Raw genomic sequence first — 19,001 nt, 5'->3', positions numbered from 1 at the left:
GGTCAACAGGAGAGATTCTTCAATGTTTGTTGTCATTCAGCTAGAGACTAATAGTTTGCATGCAAGTTTTTTCACTTTCCGAAATACTGCACCAGACATCTTAGTTAGATGTAAAATTGTGCAACTAAGATCTCGGTAAAAACATCAGAAGGAAAAACATCAGAAGGAAAATCATCAGAAGGAAAAACATCAAAAGGAATGACAGATGTCTTGAGTGATAGAATAATTCTGAGATTATTTTCTGGCTACAGTGTCTCAAAATGGACAAACAGTACCATATCTGATATTTTCTAGTTTTTTCAAGTGAAGGTCTTTTTATTAAGGAAGCATGTGAGAACACTCATTCGGAAGTCGGCTAGGCACCAGCCTATGATTGCGTCATGACCCCTGTCAATCACAACTTTGTCCAATGGGCTCTCTGTTAGAGGGAGGGAATTCTATATACTATACATCAGCAGAAGATGAAGAGGTGTGTCATAATGGAAAATAAAATAGAAATACCCAGTAGAAACATTGTAATCAACTCTAGAGGAACAGCAGTATCCTGTTTCTGGCCCTGGCATGCTTGCATCTCTAGCTGTTGGTTGTCTTGGCAGACTCACCTAGGCCCTCCGGCCATGTCTTCACATAGCTGTCATAGCAGCCTGCGGGTTGGGGAAACAGCTCTATATTGCTCACCGCTCACCAGCAGAGCAATATCCCATCAACCCTGCCTCCTGTCAATCTACCACCTGAATCACACATAGAGACGTGCACGTGCGCTCACCCACACGCATGCACGCAAGCATGTACGCACACATATACACACACACATACACACTGTTGTTGTAAGATTTTAGTTCACGGCTAGATACTAGGTACTGTGTCATTACATTAGCCAGTTAGGATTGAGACAATTAAGTAAGCTCTGCACAGCACAGCTCAACTCAACTGCTTTTCAGACCAGGTGCTCTCTTTTCCCTAATTTAGTCGTTCCTCCTCTCTCTCTCTCTCTCTCTCTCTCTCTCTCTTTCTCTCTCTCTCTCTCACTCTCTCTCTCTCTCTCTCTCTCTCTCTCTCTCTCTCTCTCTCTCTTTCTTTCTCTCTCTCTCTCTCTCTCTCTCTCTCTCTCTCTCTCTCTCTCTCTCTCTCTCGCTCTCTCTCTCGCTCTTGCTCTCTCTCGCTCTCTCTTTCTCTCTCTTCTCGAAACATTGAGCTGTGTTTGACTAGAGCTGTTCCCAGCCCTAACCCTAACCCCTGGTCACACAGAACCTGGAACAGACAGACCCTGTCTGTGTCCCAAATGGCACTTTATTCCATATGTAGTTTGCTGCTTTTGACCAGGGCCTCTGCACTATATTGGGGATAGGGTGCCATTTGGGAGGCAGGCAGGACCTCTTCACCTCAGCAGCTGAGTCAGATGAGACCAGAGGAAGACAAAGGCAGCCTTTCACTAAAACAGCAATTATTTCAACATGTTCCTCCAACTGTTGCCCCAATGTTGTTCATAAGAGCTGGCAAAGGGAATAATTAGTCCTCTCCTCTCCTCTCCTCTCCTCTCCTCTCCTCTCCTCTCCTCTCCTCTCCTTTCCTCTCCTCTCCTCTCCTCTCCTCTCCTCTCCTCTCCTCTCCTCTCCTCTCCTCTCCTCTCCTCTCCTCTCCTCTCCTCTCCTCTCCTCTCCTCTCCTCTCCTCTCCTCTCATCTCCTCTCCTCTCCTCTCCTCTCCTCTCCTCTCCTCTCCTCTGCCTCTTCTACACTGAAAAAAATATAAACGTAAAGTGTTGTTCCCATGTTTCATGAGCTGAAATAAAAGATCCCAGAAATGTTCCATAAGCTTATATCTCTCAAATGTTGTGGACAGATTTGTTTACATCCCTGTAAGTGAGTAATTATCCTTTGGCAAGATAATCCATCCACCTGACAGGTGTGGCATATCAAGAAACTGATTGAACAACATTATTATTAAACAGGTTTACCTTGTGCTGGGGGCAATAAAAGGCCACAAATGCGCAGTTTTGTCACACAGCACAATGCTACAGATGTCCCAAGTTTTGAGGAATTGTGCAATTGGCATGCTGACTGCAGGAATGTCCACATGAGCTGTTGCCAAATAATGTAATGTTAATTTCTCCACCGTAATCCTCCTCCAACCTTGTTTTGTTTTGGCAGAATGTCCCACTGGCCTCACAACCGCGTTGTTTGGACGAGCGGTTTGCTGATGTCAACGTTGTGAACAGAGTGCCCCATGGTGGTTCAGGGGTTATGGTATGGGCAGACATAAGCTATGGACAACAAACACAATTGCATTTTATCGATGGCAATTTTAATGCACAGAGATACCGTGACGAGATCCTAAGGCCCATTGTGGTGCCATTCATCCACCGCCATCACCTCAAATTTAAGCATGATAATGCACGTGACACATGTCACAAGGATCTGTACACAATTCTTGGAAGCTGAAAGTGTCCCAGTTTTTCCATGGCCTGCATACTCACCATACATGTCACCCATTGAGCATGTTTGGGATGCTCTGGATCGACGTGCACGACAGTATATTTCAGTTCCCGCCAATATCCAGCAACTTCGCACAGCCATTGAAGAGGAGTGGGACAACATTTCACAGGCCACAATCAACAGTCATCAACTCTATGCGAAGGAGATGTGTCGCGCTGCATGAGGCAAATGGTGGTCACACCTGATACTGACTGGTTTTCTGATCTACGCCCCTACTTTTTTTTTATGGCATCTGTGACCAACAGATGCATTTCTGTATTCCCAGTCATGTGAAATCCATAGATCAAGGCCCACTGAATCTATTTCAATTGACTGATTTCCTTATATGAACTGTAACTTAGTAAAGTCTTTGAAATTGCTGCATTTAGCGTTTATATTTTTGTTCAGTATAGTTCTGGGAGAGTATCTCCATTCATTCAGGAGCAGGCTACTGAACTGGTTGGAGTTTTCCTGCTTTGTGTCTCGTTCCAAAGTCGTGTCATTTTGCACACAGAGGTCAGAGATCATAACAGACCCTATAAGACACTGTAGTAAAGATGATTTGTATCTGCTCGTTCAGACAACAACAAAACCAAATAGGACCACCAAGGACACTAAAGGAATGTCATTCAACCTAGCAGCATGCAACAGAACCAAAAGGGTTTTCTCTCTAGTTACACTGTAGACTTCTGACTCTTTCCAGATTATGTCGCCATTGAACACTACTGTATGTGAAACACCACAGGAAAATCGCTATATTAACTGTTTTACCTAAAGAAAACATCTAAACCTCTTTCCTTACAACTATGGCACATTTCATTTAGATATGACAATACTGTACAAGCATAACAGTACTATTTCTTGTGTGTATGACTGTTCTCTGATGTTTGGATGTACTGGTATGTTAGGGCGGGGTTGGTTGATCATAAACCTCTTAAACTAGATATATAGAGTACCGTGACAACGGCAGGACATAGAACAGCTTTCCAAGGAGATGGCAGAAGATATTGTTGACAGAGAAAGATATCCATGACTGTATAGCAGAGTATTTTATGAATGAGAGTAAGACAGAGGAGGTCAGAGTGCAGCAGGGGCTGATTTGTGATTATGGCTTCAATAGAGAGGAGGAAAGAGGATGGGAGGAAGATGGGTTAGGAAGATCAGGGAGAGGGGGTGAGGAGAGGGTATAGATGAATGCAGCCGCTCTCTCTCTCTCTCTCTCTCTCTCTCTCTCTCTCTCTGGAGTGGAGTGGATTTCAGGGTGATTTACAAAGAGTGAGCTCCTTTGGCATTCTTCATTAGCTACTTTAGCCAATCAGGTGGCCCCTAATGAATGTAAATAACACACACTCAGCCAATCAGCAGACAGCAGCTGTAGTGCACCCCCTCATGTGTGTGTGTGTGTGTTACTCTTCATATCACCCTCTGATGAGCTCTATATGACAGGCTTGTAGTTAGTTCTAAGAGTGACTCTATCTCCTACTGAGTGCAGACAGAGTTCTATATGACAGGCTTCTAGTTAGTTCTAAGAGTGACTCTATCTCCTACTGAGTGCAGACAGAGCTCTATATGACAGGCTTCTAGTTAGTTCTAAGAGTGACTCTATCTCCTACTGAGTGCAGACAGAGCTCTATATGACAGGCTTCTAGTTAGTTCTAAGAGTGACTCTATCTCCTACTGAGTGCAGACAGAGCTCTGTTCCCCCTGGACTTCTCTGGATCAGGTTAGTTCAGACTCCTTCCTTTACTAGTCTAATGTTGTGCAGAGCTGCCATCAATGACTCCTGTCTGTCATTCAGTAATGGACAGCACATGGCTGAACTAAAGTAGATTAGTTATGACTAACTTCACATTTTAACTGTATTATTTTGGACAAACAAGGCACTATCACTGTGGCAAATACTTCACATACCTTATTATGTCTCTGTTTGACACATTTCCCTATAACATAGCAGCATATCATTGACCCTGAGAAGATCCTTTGGAACTCCTTATCTCTGCTATCTGTGTCTTTATATTTTAACCAGCTACAGCAGGATATCAAGGCATGTTGCCACTCCTCCTCAGTAGGAATCCACTCTGCTGTGCCTGACTGCCATGCTGTTGCATCCAGATAGGATGATACACGCACGCATGCACACACACACACACACACATTCTGAGTCCAGTGACAATAGAGTCATTAGCTCACTGTCTTCACAGCCAAACTTGTTGTGTTAGCTGGAACCACATATTACCTTGTTCTCTTACCGTGCCAAATACTACTCCTCTCCCTCACTTCATCTCTATCTCCCCCCTCCCTCTCTCTCCTATCTCTTCTCTCCTCCCTGTTCCACCTCCCACACAAATGCACACACTCACTCTCACACTCCTTGCCCTTACTTACACATATTCTGAATGGCTTAGTCAGAGCGCTAGCAACATGCATAAAGGTATCCAGCGTTAACCTCCACTAAGCCCTGAGGGAGGACAGATAGGTATAGTTGAGGAATAACTGAGGAAGAGTTGAACTGCAGAGGAAGACCTGCTTGAGTGGCTTCACTTCTGACAGGAGACTCTTCTACTCTCTCTTTTCACTCTCTCTTCTACTGTTGTCTCTTCTGACAGACTCTCTTAGTCCCTCTCTCCCTCACTCTCTATCCTGCTCTCTCTTTTGTCTTAAGAGAACTGTGGCTTCACTATGGGACTCTGTCTCGCTCCAGTGTTTTGTTGCTGTGGTCTCAGTTTGTCTGTTTAGACAACAAACAGGACTATTCTTCATCTAACAGGTAAGACTCTACTTGTGTCTCAAATGGCACCCTATTCCCTATATAGTGCATAACTTTAGACCAAAACTTTAGACCTATCCATATCGGTCCGGGTCAAAAGTAGTGCACTATAAAGGGAATAGGGTTCCATTTTCTGTCGGTTTGTTTTTTGTTTTCATTGCCCTATTAGACATTTTCCATCTCTGACATGTCAGTCCTGGTGTCCTCACCGTGGGTTAGTGTGAGCTGTAGAGGTTAAAACTGCTGTTACAACTCTCTGCCTTAATCAAGTTGTATTACTTTGTACTTTGTTTGTCTATGTTCACATCTAACTCTATATCTATGTTCACATCCAACTCTATATCTATATTCACATCCAACTCGATATCTATGTTCACATCCAACTCTATATCTATGTTCACATCCAACTCTATATCTATGTTCACATCCAACTCTATATTCACATCCAACTCTATATCTATGTTCACATCCAACTCTTTATCTATATTCACATCCAACTCTATATTCACATCCAACTCTATATCTATATTCACATCCAACTCTATATCTATATTCACATCCAACTCTTTATCTATATTCACATCCAACTCTATATTCACATCCAACTCTATATCTATATTCACATCCAACTCTATATTCACATCCAACTCTATATCTATATTCACATCCAACTCTACATCTATATTCACATCCAACTCTATATCTATATTCACATCCAACTCTATATCTATATTCACATCCAACTCTATATCTATATTCACATCCAACTCTATATCTATATTCACATCCAACTCTATATTCACATCCAACTCTATATCTATATTCACATCCAACTCTATATCTATGTTCACATCCAACTCTTTATCTATATTCACATCCAACTCTATATTCACATCCAACTCTATATCTATGTTCACATCCAACTCTATATCTATATTCACATCCAACTCTACATCTATATTCACATCCAACTCTATATCTATGTTCACATCCAACTCTATATCTATATTCACATCCAACTCTACATCTATATTCACATCCAACTCTATATCTATGTTCACATCCAACTCTATATCTATATTCACATCCAACTCTATATCTATATTCACATCCAACTCTATATCTATGTTCACATCCAACTCTATATCTATGTTCACATCCAACTCTATATCTATATTCACATCCAACTCTATATCTATGTTCACATCCAACTCTATATCTATGTTCACATCCAACTCTATATCTATATTCACATTCAACTCTATATCTATATTCACATCCAACTCTATATCTATGTTCACATCCAACTCTATATCTATGTTCACATCCAACTCTATATCTATATTCACATTCAACTCTATATCTATATTCACATCCAACTCTATATCTATGTTCACATCCAACTCTATATCTATGTTCACATCCAACTCTATATCTATGTTCACGTCCAACTCTATATCTATATTCACATCCAACTCTATATCTATATTCACATCCAACTCTATATCTATATTCACATCCAACTCTATATCTATATTCACATCCAACTCTATATCTATATTCACATCCAACTCTTTGATTGTGTTTGTAGATCAATTTTATAGAAGACAAAAAAATATCTAAAACATTTGTATGTTTCTTAAATTGAAGAAAATAGTTCAGATAAAATTTAACAAGAGATTGAATTCCTCAGTTGTGGGATCTGTTTCACAGAATAAAAACATGTAGAGACTTGGGTTTAATATTTTATTGAGAATCAACCAATTTTCCATCCCGAGAAAGTTGAAAGCAATTACTGGGCTTGCCGGTATTCTCGAAGTGCTATTTAAAAGCGTGAAATACAATCCCCCCCAAAATCAGACATGATTATACCGCTAGAAATGGCTAAATATACACATGCACTAATGATTTCTTGTTGTATTATTTGCAATTTAATCAACTCAAAGTTCTCTGAAAGTCTCCACACTATTTTGTTGATGTAGCCTAGTTTTAATGAAGGCCTATGAAGCACTACTGGTCAAATATTATGAGGTTATTACAGTGTTGTTATAATTAGGCAACATAAATGTTAGCCTACATTTGACTGAAAGATGCATCATGGTACTTTTCTCTCCCCTTGCACCTGGCTATCGGGGGAATTTGGGAAAGTTGTGGCTGTTTTTACTTTATGATATCCGCCTATTGTGCTAATCAAACAGATAAACGTAGCGGCGATTCAGCACCATGGATAGCGCCGTGGTTGATCATTGCCCGTGAATCTAAACCGCTGTGCATCATGTGCTATTCTAAGGTAGGCTATATTTTACATAAAAGCTAACATTTTCTTCCTGCATTCGTTATCATTCATTAGCCCAAAAAAATCTATGACATTTCTAGCAAATTCTAGTCAATGATCATCTCTCAAGGTCTTGTTTTAAAATGTTTGTCACAGCATAAAATACATGAATCGCAAGCCTTCTGGCTACACCAACTTGGACTATAAAATGAAATACAGAGATTATTATTTTCCGTTATCTGGAACTGAACACCCTCCTCTGCAACTGGATCCTGGACTTCCTGACGGGCCGTCCCAGGTGGTGAGGGTAGGCAACAACACATCTTCCTGGCCATGCACAACTCCCAACGTCATCATTAATACGTTTGTTGAAGACACAACTGGGGTAGGCCTGATCACCGACGACGTTGAGACAGCCTATAAGGAGGAGGTCAGTGACCTGGTAGTGTGGTGCCAGAACAACAACCTCTTCCTCAATGTCAGCAAAACGAAGGAGCTGATCCTGGGTTACAGAAAACAGGAGGGCTGAGCACACCCCCATCCACATCGACTGGGCTGAGGAGCTGGTTGAGAGCTTCAAGTTCCTCTGTGTCCACATCACTAAGGAATTAACATGGTCCACACACACCAACACAGTCATGAAGAAGGCACAACAATGCCTCTTCCCCCAAGATTTGGCTTGGGCCCTCAGATCCTCAAAAAGTTTTACAGCTGCACCATTGTGGCTGCATCATCGCTTGGTATGTCAACTGCTTGGCATCCAACCAAAAGGCACTACAGAGGGTAGTGCGTACGGCCGAGTACATCACTGGGGTTGAGCCCCTTGCAATCCAGGACCTCTATACAAGGAGGTGTCAGAGGAAGGCCCTAAGAATTGTCAAAGACTCCAGCCCCCCAAGTCATAGATTGTTCCCTCTGATACCACAAGGCTGGACCCTGAACAGGACCCTGAACAGCTTCTACTCCCTAACCATAAGACTGCTAAATAGTTAATTAAATAGTTAACCAAATAGCTACTCGGACTATCTGCATTGACCCCTTTTATACTCATTCTTTTGACTCATTACGTACGCTGCTGCTACTGCTTATTTTCTTATTATTATACTGGTACTATGTGAATATAGCCAAGTTATTGTTACTCATTGTGTATTTATTCCTTGTGTTATTATTATATAAGGCGGAGTGATTTCTGTATAGTGCCACTTTAAATATGCACTATGCAGAAATTGCTCCTCCCTTCCCTGGCTCTTAAAATTTGAATAGTTCGCCTAATTTCAGTTTATGTGACAAAAAAAGCAAGTATTGTGTAAAGAATCATTGTACCATTTAAATCTCTGTGAAATATGTATTCCATAATCAAAAATGTTGTATTTTCAGCTGTTTGAAGCAGGTGTACAAAACCAAAAGTAAAAGATGCAAAACTTAACTTAAAACATAGAAAAACAAATAGCGCACATAGAACAGATCTACAGATCTACAGCATTTGTGTATTTGAGCAGTTGTTATAAGAGCTAGAGTCAGGGCCATGGTCCAAGATGCAGCAGCTGCTTGGCTCTCAGGGCAGCAGGGTATGTGTGTGTGTGTGTGTGTGTGTGTGTGTGTGTTTGTGTGTGTGTGTGTGTGTGTGTGTGTGTATGTGTGTCAACAGAGCAGCAGGCTATACTGTAGCTACATGGGCACCAGATCTCTGATTCTCCATAGCTGTTTCATGGATAGCTGTGTGTCAGCTTAGGAGTCATCCATTACACCATACACACGTACAAAAAGGTGCTATCTAGAACCTAAAAGGGTTATTTTACTGTCCCAATAGGAGAACCCTTTGAAGAACCCTTTTTTGTTCCAGGGTAGAAACCTTTGTTTCCCGGTAAAACCCTATTAGGTTCCATGTAGAACTCTTTCCACAGAAACCAAAAAGGTTTCTACCTTGAATCAAACAGGGTTCTCATATGGGATAGCCGAAGAACCCATTTTTGCAACCATTTTTTCTAAGTGTGTACAGATCAACCATACTAATAAATAACCATCCATTACAGCATACAGATCATCCATACTAATCAATAATCATCCATTTGTCACGCCCTGACCATAGAGAGCCCTCGGGGTTCTCTATGGTGTTTTAGGTCAGGGCGTGACTAGGGGGTTTTCTAGTTTTCATTTTCTATGTTGGTGTGAGTATGGTTCCCATTTGGAGGCAGCTGATGATCGTTGCCTCTAATTGGGGATCATACTTAGTGTGGTCCTTTTCCCACCTGCGTTGTGGGATAGTGTTTGTGTTTAGTGCTATGTGCACTACGAACTTTGGCGGGAGTCGCCAAGGAGTATAGGAGGACAGTGACGACGCCGGGGTCCGCGGCCACAGAAACCCCAACATTTCGGTCGAGGCAAGGAGAGAGCCAGAGACCGTCGGGGAGTCGATGGAGCAGTGTGAGGAGGGAGATCGGAGAGAGATGATGGTTAGGTGTATTCTGCAGCGCATTCGCCCTGAAGAGCGCCTTCCCCAGCCCGGTATGTTCTGTGCCGGCTTTCCCGCACTCGCCCTGAAGAGCGTGTCATCAGTCCGGTGAAACCTGTGCCGGCTCCACGCACCAGGCCTCCAGTGCGCCTCCCCAGCCCGGTACATCCTGTGCCGGCTCCCCGCAATCGCCCTGAAGAGCGTGTCATCAGTCAGGTGAAACCTGTGCCGGCTCCACGCACCAGGCCTCCAGTGTGCCTTCCCAGCCCGGTACATCCTGTGCCGGCTCAAAGTCCAGACCTTCCAGCGATGGTTCACAGTCCAGACCTTCCAGCGACGGTTCACAGTCCAGATCTTCCAGCGACGGTTCACAGTCCAGACCTTCCAGCGATGGTTCACAGTCCAGAGCTTCCAGCGACGGTTCACAGTCCAGACCTTCCAGCGATGGTTCACAGTCCAGAGCTTCCAGCGACGGTTCACAGTCCAGAGCTTCTAGCGACGGTTCACAGTCCAGACCTTCCAGCGACGGTTCACATTCCAGACCTTCCAGCGGCGGTTCACAGTCCAGAACTTCCAGCGATGGTTCACAGTCCGGTGCCATGACCGGCGCCTTCCTCTGCTCCGGTGACCAGTCCAGGCACAGCGTCCAGTCCCGCTCCATAGCCGGAGTCTTCCTCTGCTCCGGTGCCCATCTCAGGCACGACGTCCAGTCCCGCTCCATGGCCGGAGCCTTCCTCTGCGCTGGTGCACAGTCCAGTCCAGGCACGGCGTCCAGTCCTGCTCCATGGCCGGAGCCTTCCTCTGCTCCGGTGCCCAGTCCGGGCACGGTGTTCAGGCTGGCTTCATGGCCGGATCAGCAGTCTGAGCGTGTGCCCAGTCCAGGCACGGCGTCCAGTCCCGCTCCATGGTCGGAGTCTTCCTCTGCTCCGGTGCCCAGTCCAGGCACAGCATTCAGCCCGGCTTCATGGCCAGATCCGCGGTCTGAGCGGGTGATACGTCCCGCACCGGAGCCACCACTGACGCTAGTTGCCCACCCTAACGCGCCCCATCTAGGTTCAGGATTTGCGGTCGGAGTCCGCACCTTTGGGGGGGGATTCCGAGGGCTCTCTGACTATAGAGAGCCCTCGGGGTTCTAATCAATAATCATTCATTTCACCATACAGATTAACCATACTAATAAATCATCATTCATTACACCATGCAGATCAACCATACTAATCAATGGACTTCTAGCTCTCCATACATACAGAAGGCAAAGTTCTTGTACAGAGAATATGAGGACAGTTGCAAAGGCATTCATGACTGAGTTTAAGCTGTAGCATGACCTCACAGTTGGGGTTAGTGTATCTATCTGTGAAATGTAGGGAATGCAGTTGCTGATGTAACTTTGTTATCAGCTTGTTTGGAAAGAGCTGTCTGAGAAAAGCCTCCCTTTGTACCCTGAGACAGATGGGGATCCCTACACAGAGTGGAGTGCTAATGGAATGTGTGTGTGTACAGCTGCTGCTGTCAAGAGTAGCTATATTCCTGTGTGCAGAGATGTCACTGCCATAGTGTCAGAAACGGATCCAGACTTGAACGTTGCGACTGCAGCCAGATGTTCAGATTCATTGCTAGCAGCTCCTCTCTGGGGCTGTGTTCCAAATGGCACCATATTCCCTCCATAATGCAAAACTTTTGACCAGAGCCCTGTGGACCTTGGTCAAAAGTAGTGTAATGCATAGGAAATAGGATGCCATTTGGAATGCAGCCTGAATATGAGCTCCGCTGGACTCTGGCTTCACCCTGCTGTACTTAGTTCACTGCTAGTAGGAGAGTCAGAAGGGGAGAGACGAAACACACTTACAAAATACTAGCTTGGTAAATATGTGCTTAAATGTAAAGTTATTACTATTCTTTGTCAAATGTCGCTGTGAGGTGTTTATGACTTGGAACTAATGTTTTTTTTTAGTCCGTTTGTATTAATGCAGTATCTTCTCTAATGCAGTATCTTCTTTGTATCTTCTCTAATGCATTATCTTCTTTGTATCTTCTCTAATGCATTATCTTCTTTGTATCTTCTCTAATGCAGTGTCTTCTCTAATGCAGTATCTTTTAAGTATATTCTCTAATGCAATGTCTTATCTAATGCAGTGTCTTTTCTAATGCAGTATCTTCTATATTGCTATATCTTCTCTGTATCCTCTCTAATGCAGTACCTTATCCGTATCCTCTCCAATGCTGTATCTTATCTGTATCATCTCGAATGCAGTACCTTATCCATATCCTCTCTAATGCAGTGTCTTATCCGTATCCTCTCCAATGGTGTATCTTATCTGTATCCTCTATAATGCAGTACCTTATCCATATCCTCTCTAATGCAGTGTCTTATCCGTATCCTCTCCAATGCTGTATCTTCTATATTACTGTATCTTCTCTGTATCCTCTCTAATGCAGTACCTTATCTGTATCCTCTCTAATGCAGTACCGTATCTGTATCCTCTCCAATGCTGGATCTTCTATATTGCTGTATCTTCTCTGTTTGTTTAATGTTGTAACGTTATCTTCTATCTTTGTTTTGCTGTATCTTCTCTGTATCCTCTCTAATGCAGCACCTTATCTGTATCCTCTCCAATGCTGTATCTTCTATATTACTATATCTTATCTGTGTCCTCTCTAATGCAGTACCGTATCTGTATCCTCTCCAATGCTGGATCTTCTATATTGCTGTATCTTCTCTGTTTGTTTAATGTTGTAACGTTATCTTCTATCTTTGTTTTGCTGTATCTTCTCTGTATCCTCTCTAATGCAGCACCTTATCTGTATCCTCTCCAATGCTGTATCTTCTATATTGCTGTATCTTCTCTGTTTGTTTAATGTTGTAATGTTATCTTCTATCTTTGTTTTGCTGTATCTTGTCTGTTTTTAATGCTGTATCTTGTCTGTTTTTAAGGCTGTATCTTGTCTGTTTTTAATGCTGTATCTTGTCTGTTTTTAATGCTGTATCTTGTCTGTTTTTAATGCTGATTCTTGTCTGTTTTTAATGCTGATTCTTGTCTGTTTTTAATGCTGATTCTTGTCTGTTTTTAAAGCTGTATCTTGTCTGTTTTTAATGCTGATTCTTGTCTGTTTTTAATGCTGATTCTTGTCTGTTTTTAATGCTGTATCTTGTCTGTTTTTAATGCTGATTCTTGTCTGTTTTTAATGCTGTATCTTGTCTGTTATTAATGCTGTATCTTGTCTATTTTTAATGCTGATTCTTGTCTGTTAGTAATGCTGATTCTTGTCTGTTTTTAAAGCTGTATCTTGTCTGTTTTTAATGCTGATTCTTGTCTGTTTTTAATGCTGATTCTTGTCTGTTTTTAATGCTGTATCTTGTCTGTTTTTAATGCTGATTCTTGTCTGTTTTTAATGCTGTATCTTGTCTGTTATTAATGCTGTATCTTGTCTATTTTTAATGCTGATTCTTGTCTGTTAGTAATGCTGATTCTTGTCTGTTTTTAATGCTGTATCTTGTCTGTTAGTAATGCTGATTCTTGTCTGTTTTTAATGCTGATTCTTGTCTGTTTTTAATGCTGTATCTTGTCTGTTTTTAATGCTGATTCTTGTCTGTTAGTAATGCTGATTCTTGTATGTTTTTAATGCTGTATCTTGTCTGTTTTTAATGCTGATTCTTGTCTGTTAGTAATGCTGTATCTTGCCTGTTTTTATTGCTGATTCTTGTCTGTTTTTAATGCTGATTCTTGTCTGTTTTTAATGCTGTATCTTGTCTGTTAGTAATGCTGTATCTTGTCTGTTTTTAATGCTGCATCTTCTCTATTTGTTTCAAGTGATCTGCTGTTTGATCTATGTGAAGGTTGGTGTTGCTAAGCCAGGTGATGAGGATGTCTGAGAGGAACATGGCAAATCCATATAGCTCTTTCATCAGTCAGCAGTCCCTCTGGATCTACCTGACCACCAGTCACACCACCAGACTATCTGTTCCCTAGTAACACACTGTAACAGACTGTAGAGACAACATGGACACAGCTCTGATGTTAACTCTTAAGGTGCGACAGTCTCTGGCCATGTCAGCATCAGCAGGCAGGACCTTCTCACCTCAGACACAGCCAACGGCACAGACACAGATACAGAAACAGACACAACCACAGACACTAACACACCAGTCCTCCTCAGACTGTGCTCCAGAGTCTTCTCATGATGACGACAGCTCCACAGAGAGCAGTGAGGATGTCTGTCTGCCAGGACCTCTAAGCCTGGAGCTGTCGAAACTGGAACTAGACAACCAGGACGCACCCCAGCAGGACAGGGAGGCTGGTTGTGAATATAACAGTACTGGAGCCCCTGGGATAGAGGGAGATCTAGCTGTTAGTACTGGAGGTCCAGGAGGGCCAGCAGAGTCTGGTTTTGATGTCTCCCCCCCTGACCCTCTAGACCTAGACCAGATTGTCTGTCCCGCGGGTCTAATCAGTGAGCCAGGCAGTGTCACATCACCATCGTCTGATGATGCCAATAACAATGGATTGGATTTACACAGCAGTTCTCCAGGAGCAGCTGAGGACCACTGCCTAGCCTCCAATGTTCCTTCTCATAGGATAGAGGGAGATGTGGATGTTCTTGCTCCTAGGATAGAGGAAAACCTGGAAGTTGAGGACAGTAACAGACGTGTAGAATCAGGACATACCCTGGATGCTAACCTCTCTGGTCAGCTACAGGACATGGAGCTGGGGCATACCTCACCCAGGCAGACAGAGACAGACATGGAACTGGGCAATACCTCACCCAGGCAGACAGAGACAGACATGGAGCTGGGGCATACCTCACCCAGGCAGACGGAGACAGACAGGGAGCTAGAGGAGGAGTCACCCAGGTGGACAGAGGCAGACAGCCAGCCTGAGGACTACTCAGAGGGACCTGTGGAGAACAGACAAGTCCCTACTGATCTGGAACACACAGAAGACAACCATGTCTCCGTCCCTCTAGTCCCAACAGAGAATGGACATATCCCTACCCTTCTGGTCCAATCAGAGACAGAGGTCAGCCACGTCACTATCTCTGTGGTCCAATCAGAGGCTTTTAGCTCCATCCCTTCTCTAGTGGTCAGTGTAGACAACAACATGGATCCCTTCACACATCCCTCCCTTACCCTGGCCCTATTTGAGGGCCCCTTGGCAGGGCTAGGCCTCTGCGATCACCCCTGCATCATCAAACACAAACCTAGCTCCATCACCTTCTCAGACTTCACCTGTAGTCCCTCCACCTGCCACTCTAGCACCGGTCACAGCGTCTTCATCAAAAACAGCTCTGACTGCAGGGAGCCTTCCTCAGAGAAGGATGATGAAGGTGATGATGAAGATGGGGATGATGAGGACACATTCCCAGAGCTGCTTCAGAGCAGGGAGTTCCTGGTCAGTCGGAGGAGAAGGAGCAGCAGCAGAGACAAAGTAGTTAAGGAGAGAGGATCTATGAGTCCCCAGGCGGAGGCACCAGTCAGCTCTACAACCAACTCTACAGCCAGCTCCCACCTCTCCTCCTCCTCCAAAAACCAGAACCACAGCGGCTGCGAGGCAGAGACTGAGACCAGCAGCACAGAGGTAGGCTACTGTTTATTGTCATTACAGACACATTTTAGAGACACAACTGTAAAGATAGTCCCACCTGTGTTCCTCACATATTGCTGTAATATTCATGTCCACCTAAGGTCAGCTGGTTCAGTAGAGATGTGTTTGAAAGTTTATGTCAGGGTTAGGGACTGTGTACTAACTGTAGTTCAACACCATTAGAAACAGTATATTAATGTATATGAATCCATCGTATGTTAATATAATCCAGCCTGTTCTCTCAGTGAGGAAATGTGACTGTTTCTTCCCCAGGCCGTGTCTTTCCTGGGGCCATAAGTATTAAGGGTCTCAGAGTAGGAGTGTTGATCTAGTTCTGCCTTATAGATAGATGATAATGAATATGATTACATGGACAGAGAGGACCTGATCCTAGATGATAATGAATATGATTACATGGACAGAGGGGACCTGATCCTAGATGATAATGAATATGATTACATGGACAGAGGGGACCTGATCCTAGATGATAATGAATATGATTACATGGACAGAGAGGACCTGATCCTAGATGATAATGAATATGATTACATGGACAGAGGGGACCTGATCCTAGATGATAATGAATATGATTACATGGACAGAGGGGACCTGATCCTAGATGATAATGAATAAGATTACATTGACAGAGGGGACCTGATCCTAGATGATAATGAATGCGATTACATGGACAGAGGGGACCTGATCCTAGATGATAATGAATGCGATTACATGGACAGAGAGGACCTGATCCTAGATCACCACTCATACTCTGAGATGCTTGATACAAAAAAGTATTATATTATTTAATTCCACTAAGGTTCAGTACAAACACAGTGCTTTGCTATACAAACACCTTCAGTAGTCTGTTCCCCACTGTTTGTTGTTATTACATTCTGAGATATTACTCTGCTGGAATGAGTGAGTACATTGATCTAGTATTTTCCCCAGCGTTTAAAAACACAAAACCCAGCAGGTCTTGCAGGAATGCATACATAAATGCACACATGCATCCTTAAACAGTTTTTGCTTTCCCTCCGGTTTTGACAGAGCTCCTATGCAGGCATCGTTGGGTATATTACAGTAGCAGTGAACATATTACCAACAGCTAGATTCTCTTCTTCAATCTCTATAGTGCACTCCTCGGCTCTGGTCAAAAGTAGTGCATTATAGGGAATAGGGATCCATACTGCCACAGCTCTGTTGTGTTTTCTTCCAGCCGTCCCCCTGACCTTGGTAGTTACCAGGCTGTGAATCCATCCCTCCATGTTTAATAGTTACCAGGCTGTGAGTCCATCCCTCCAGGTTTACTAGTTACCAGGCTGTGACACCATCCCTCCAGGTTAACTAGTTACCAGGCTGTGAGTCCATCCCTCCAGGTTTACTAGTTACCAGGCTGTGACACCATCCCTCCAGGTTAACTAGTTACCAGGCTGTGAGTCCATCCCTCCAGGTTTACTAGTTACCAGGCTGTGACTCCATCCCTCCAGGTTTACTAGTTACCAGGCTGTGAGCCCATCCCTCCAGGTTGACTAGTTACCAGACTGTGACCCCATCCCTCCAGGTTGACTAGTTACCAGGCTGTGACTCCATCCCTCTAGGTTTAATGGTAGTTACCAGGCTGTGACTCCATCCCTCTAGGTTTACTAGTTACCAGGCTGTAACCCCTTCCCTCTAGGTTTAATGGTAGTTACCAGGCTGTAAACCCCCTTCCCTCTAGGTTTAATGGTAGTTACGAGGCTGTAACCCCATCCCTCTAGGTTTAATGGTAGTTACCAGGCTTTGACTCCATCCCTCTAGGTTTACTAGTTACCAGGCTGTAACCCCTTCCCTCTAGGTTTAATGGTAGTTACCAGGCTGTAACCCCTTCCCTCTAGGTTTAATGGTAGTTACCAGGCTGTGACTCCATCCCTCTAGGTTTAATGGTAGTTACCAGGCTTTGACTCCATCCCTCTAGGTTTACTAGTTACCAGGCTGTGACTCCATCCCTCTAGGTTTAATGGTAGTTACCAGGCTGTAACCCCATCCCTCTAGGTTTAATGGTAGTTACCAGGCTAACCCCATCCCTCTAGGTTTAATGGTAGTTACCAGGCTGTAACCCCATCACTCTAGGTTTAATGGTAGTTACCAGGCTGTAACCCCTTCCCTCTAGGTTTAATGGTAGTTACCAGGCTGTAACCCCATCCCTCTAGGTTTAATGGTAGTTACCAAGCTGTAACCCCATCCCTCTAGGTTTAATGGTAGTTACCATGCTGTAACCCCATCCCTCTAGGTTTACTAGTTACCAGGCTGTAACTCCATCCCTCTAGGTTTAATGGTAGTTACCAGGCTGTGACTCCATCCCTCTAGGTTTACTAGTTACCAGGCTGTAACTCCATCCCTCTAGGTTTAATGGTAGTTACCAGGCTGTAACCCCTTCCCTCTAGGTTTAATGGTAGTTACCAGGCTGTAACCCCTTCCCTCTAGGTTTAATGGTAGTTACCAGGCTGTAACACCATCCCTCTAGGTTTAATGGTAGTTACCAGGCTGTAACCCCTTCCCTCTAGGTTTAATGGTAGTTACCAGGCTGTAACCCCATCCCTCTAGGTTTAATGGTAGTTACCAGGCTGTGACTCCATCCCTATAGGTTTAATGGTAGTTACCAGGCTTTGACTCCATCCCTCTAGGTTTACTAGTTACCAGGCTGTAACTCCATCCCTCTAGGTTTAATGGTAGTTACCAGGCTGTAACCCCTTCCCTCTAGGTTTAATGGTAGTTACCAGGCTGTAACCCCATCCCTCTAGGTTTAATGGTAGTTACCAGGCTGTAACCCCATCCCTCTAGGTTTAATGGTAGTTTCCAGGCTGTAACCCCATCCCTCTAGGTTTAATGGTAGTTACCAGGCTGTAACCCCTTCCCTCTAGGTTTAATGGTAGTTACCAGACTATGAGTGACCCCTTCCCTCTAGGTTTAATGGTAGTTACCAGACTATGAGTGATCCCATCCCTCTAGGTTTAATGGTAGTTACCAGGCTTTAACCACTTCCCTCTAGGTTTAATGGTAGTTACCAGACTATGAGTGACCATCTTCCAAGGTTTACTGACGTCTAAAAGTATCTTCTGGATGTTTATGAATCATGTTTACATCTATGGTTTAACTTTACAAGTGTCAGAGACACCAGATCTCTGACAGTGCATAGCTGTCATTCCTCAGCTAAACCGTTTTGTAGATAACAACATACAGTAAAACAGAGAGGTTAGGTAGGGAACACTCCCACTGTCTCTGCTGATAGCCCTGGCAGGCTTTACAGGCTGTTTGACACAACACTGGGAATGGGCTGTTTGTGAGCATAAATGTTGTTTGGGGAAAGGGAGGAGGAATGCTTTAAATACCTGGAATTGGTTTAAACTGTGACCTTGTCAAAAGTTGCACATTAGATAGGAACCAAGGTGCCATTTGGGACGCGACCAAGACATCTG

At 43.8% G+C, this 19,001-nt stretch overlaps 1 protein-coding gene across 2 annotated transcripts in view; it reads left to right on the top strand.

Annotated features, from left to right (window-relative positions):
* Positions 1 to 4,811: 4,811 nt before the first annotated feature.
* Positions 4,812 to 19,001, top strand: part of LOC110503811 (stAR-related lipid transfer protein 13) — a 113,817-nt gene continuing 99,627 nt past the window's right edge. Inside the window, exons 1-2 of one of the 2 annotated variants that reach the window (XM_036961219.2) lie at positions 4,812 to 5,240; positions 13,777 to 15,540. In XM_036961219.2, coding sequence (XP_036817114.1) covers positions 13,966 to 15,540 — 1,575 coding nt within the window. In that variant the 5' untranslated portion in view covers positions 4,812 to 5,240; positions 13,777 to 13,965. Of the gene's footprint in view, positions 5,241 to 11,514; positions 11,828 to 13,776; positions 15,541 to 19,001 lie in introns of those variants that run through there. The other variant, XM_036961218.2, reaches the window with a different exon arrangement.

The sequence above is a fragment of the Oncorhynchus mykiss genome, chromosome 24, assembly GCF_057628025.1.
Source record: "Oncorhynchus mykiss isolate SJ-2025 chromosome 24, ASM5762802v1, whole genome shotgun sequence".
NCBI lineage: Eukaryota > Metazoa > Chordata > Actinopteri > Salmoniformes > Salmonidae > Oncorhynchus > Oncorhynchus mykiss.
Note: the sequence above shows the minus strand (reverse complement) of the source record. Positions and strands in the feature narration are given on the sequence as shown.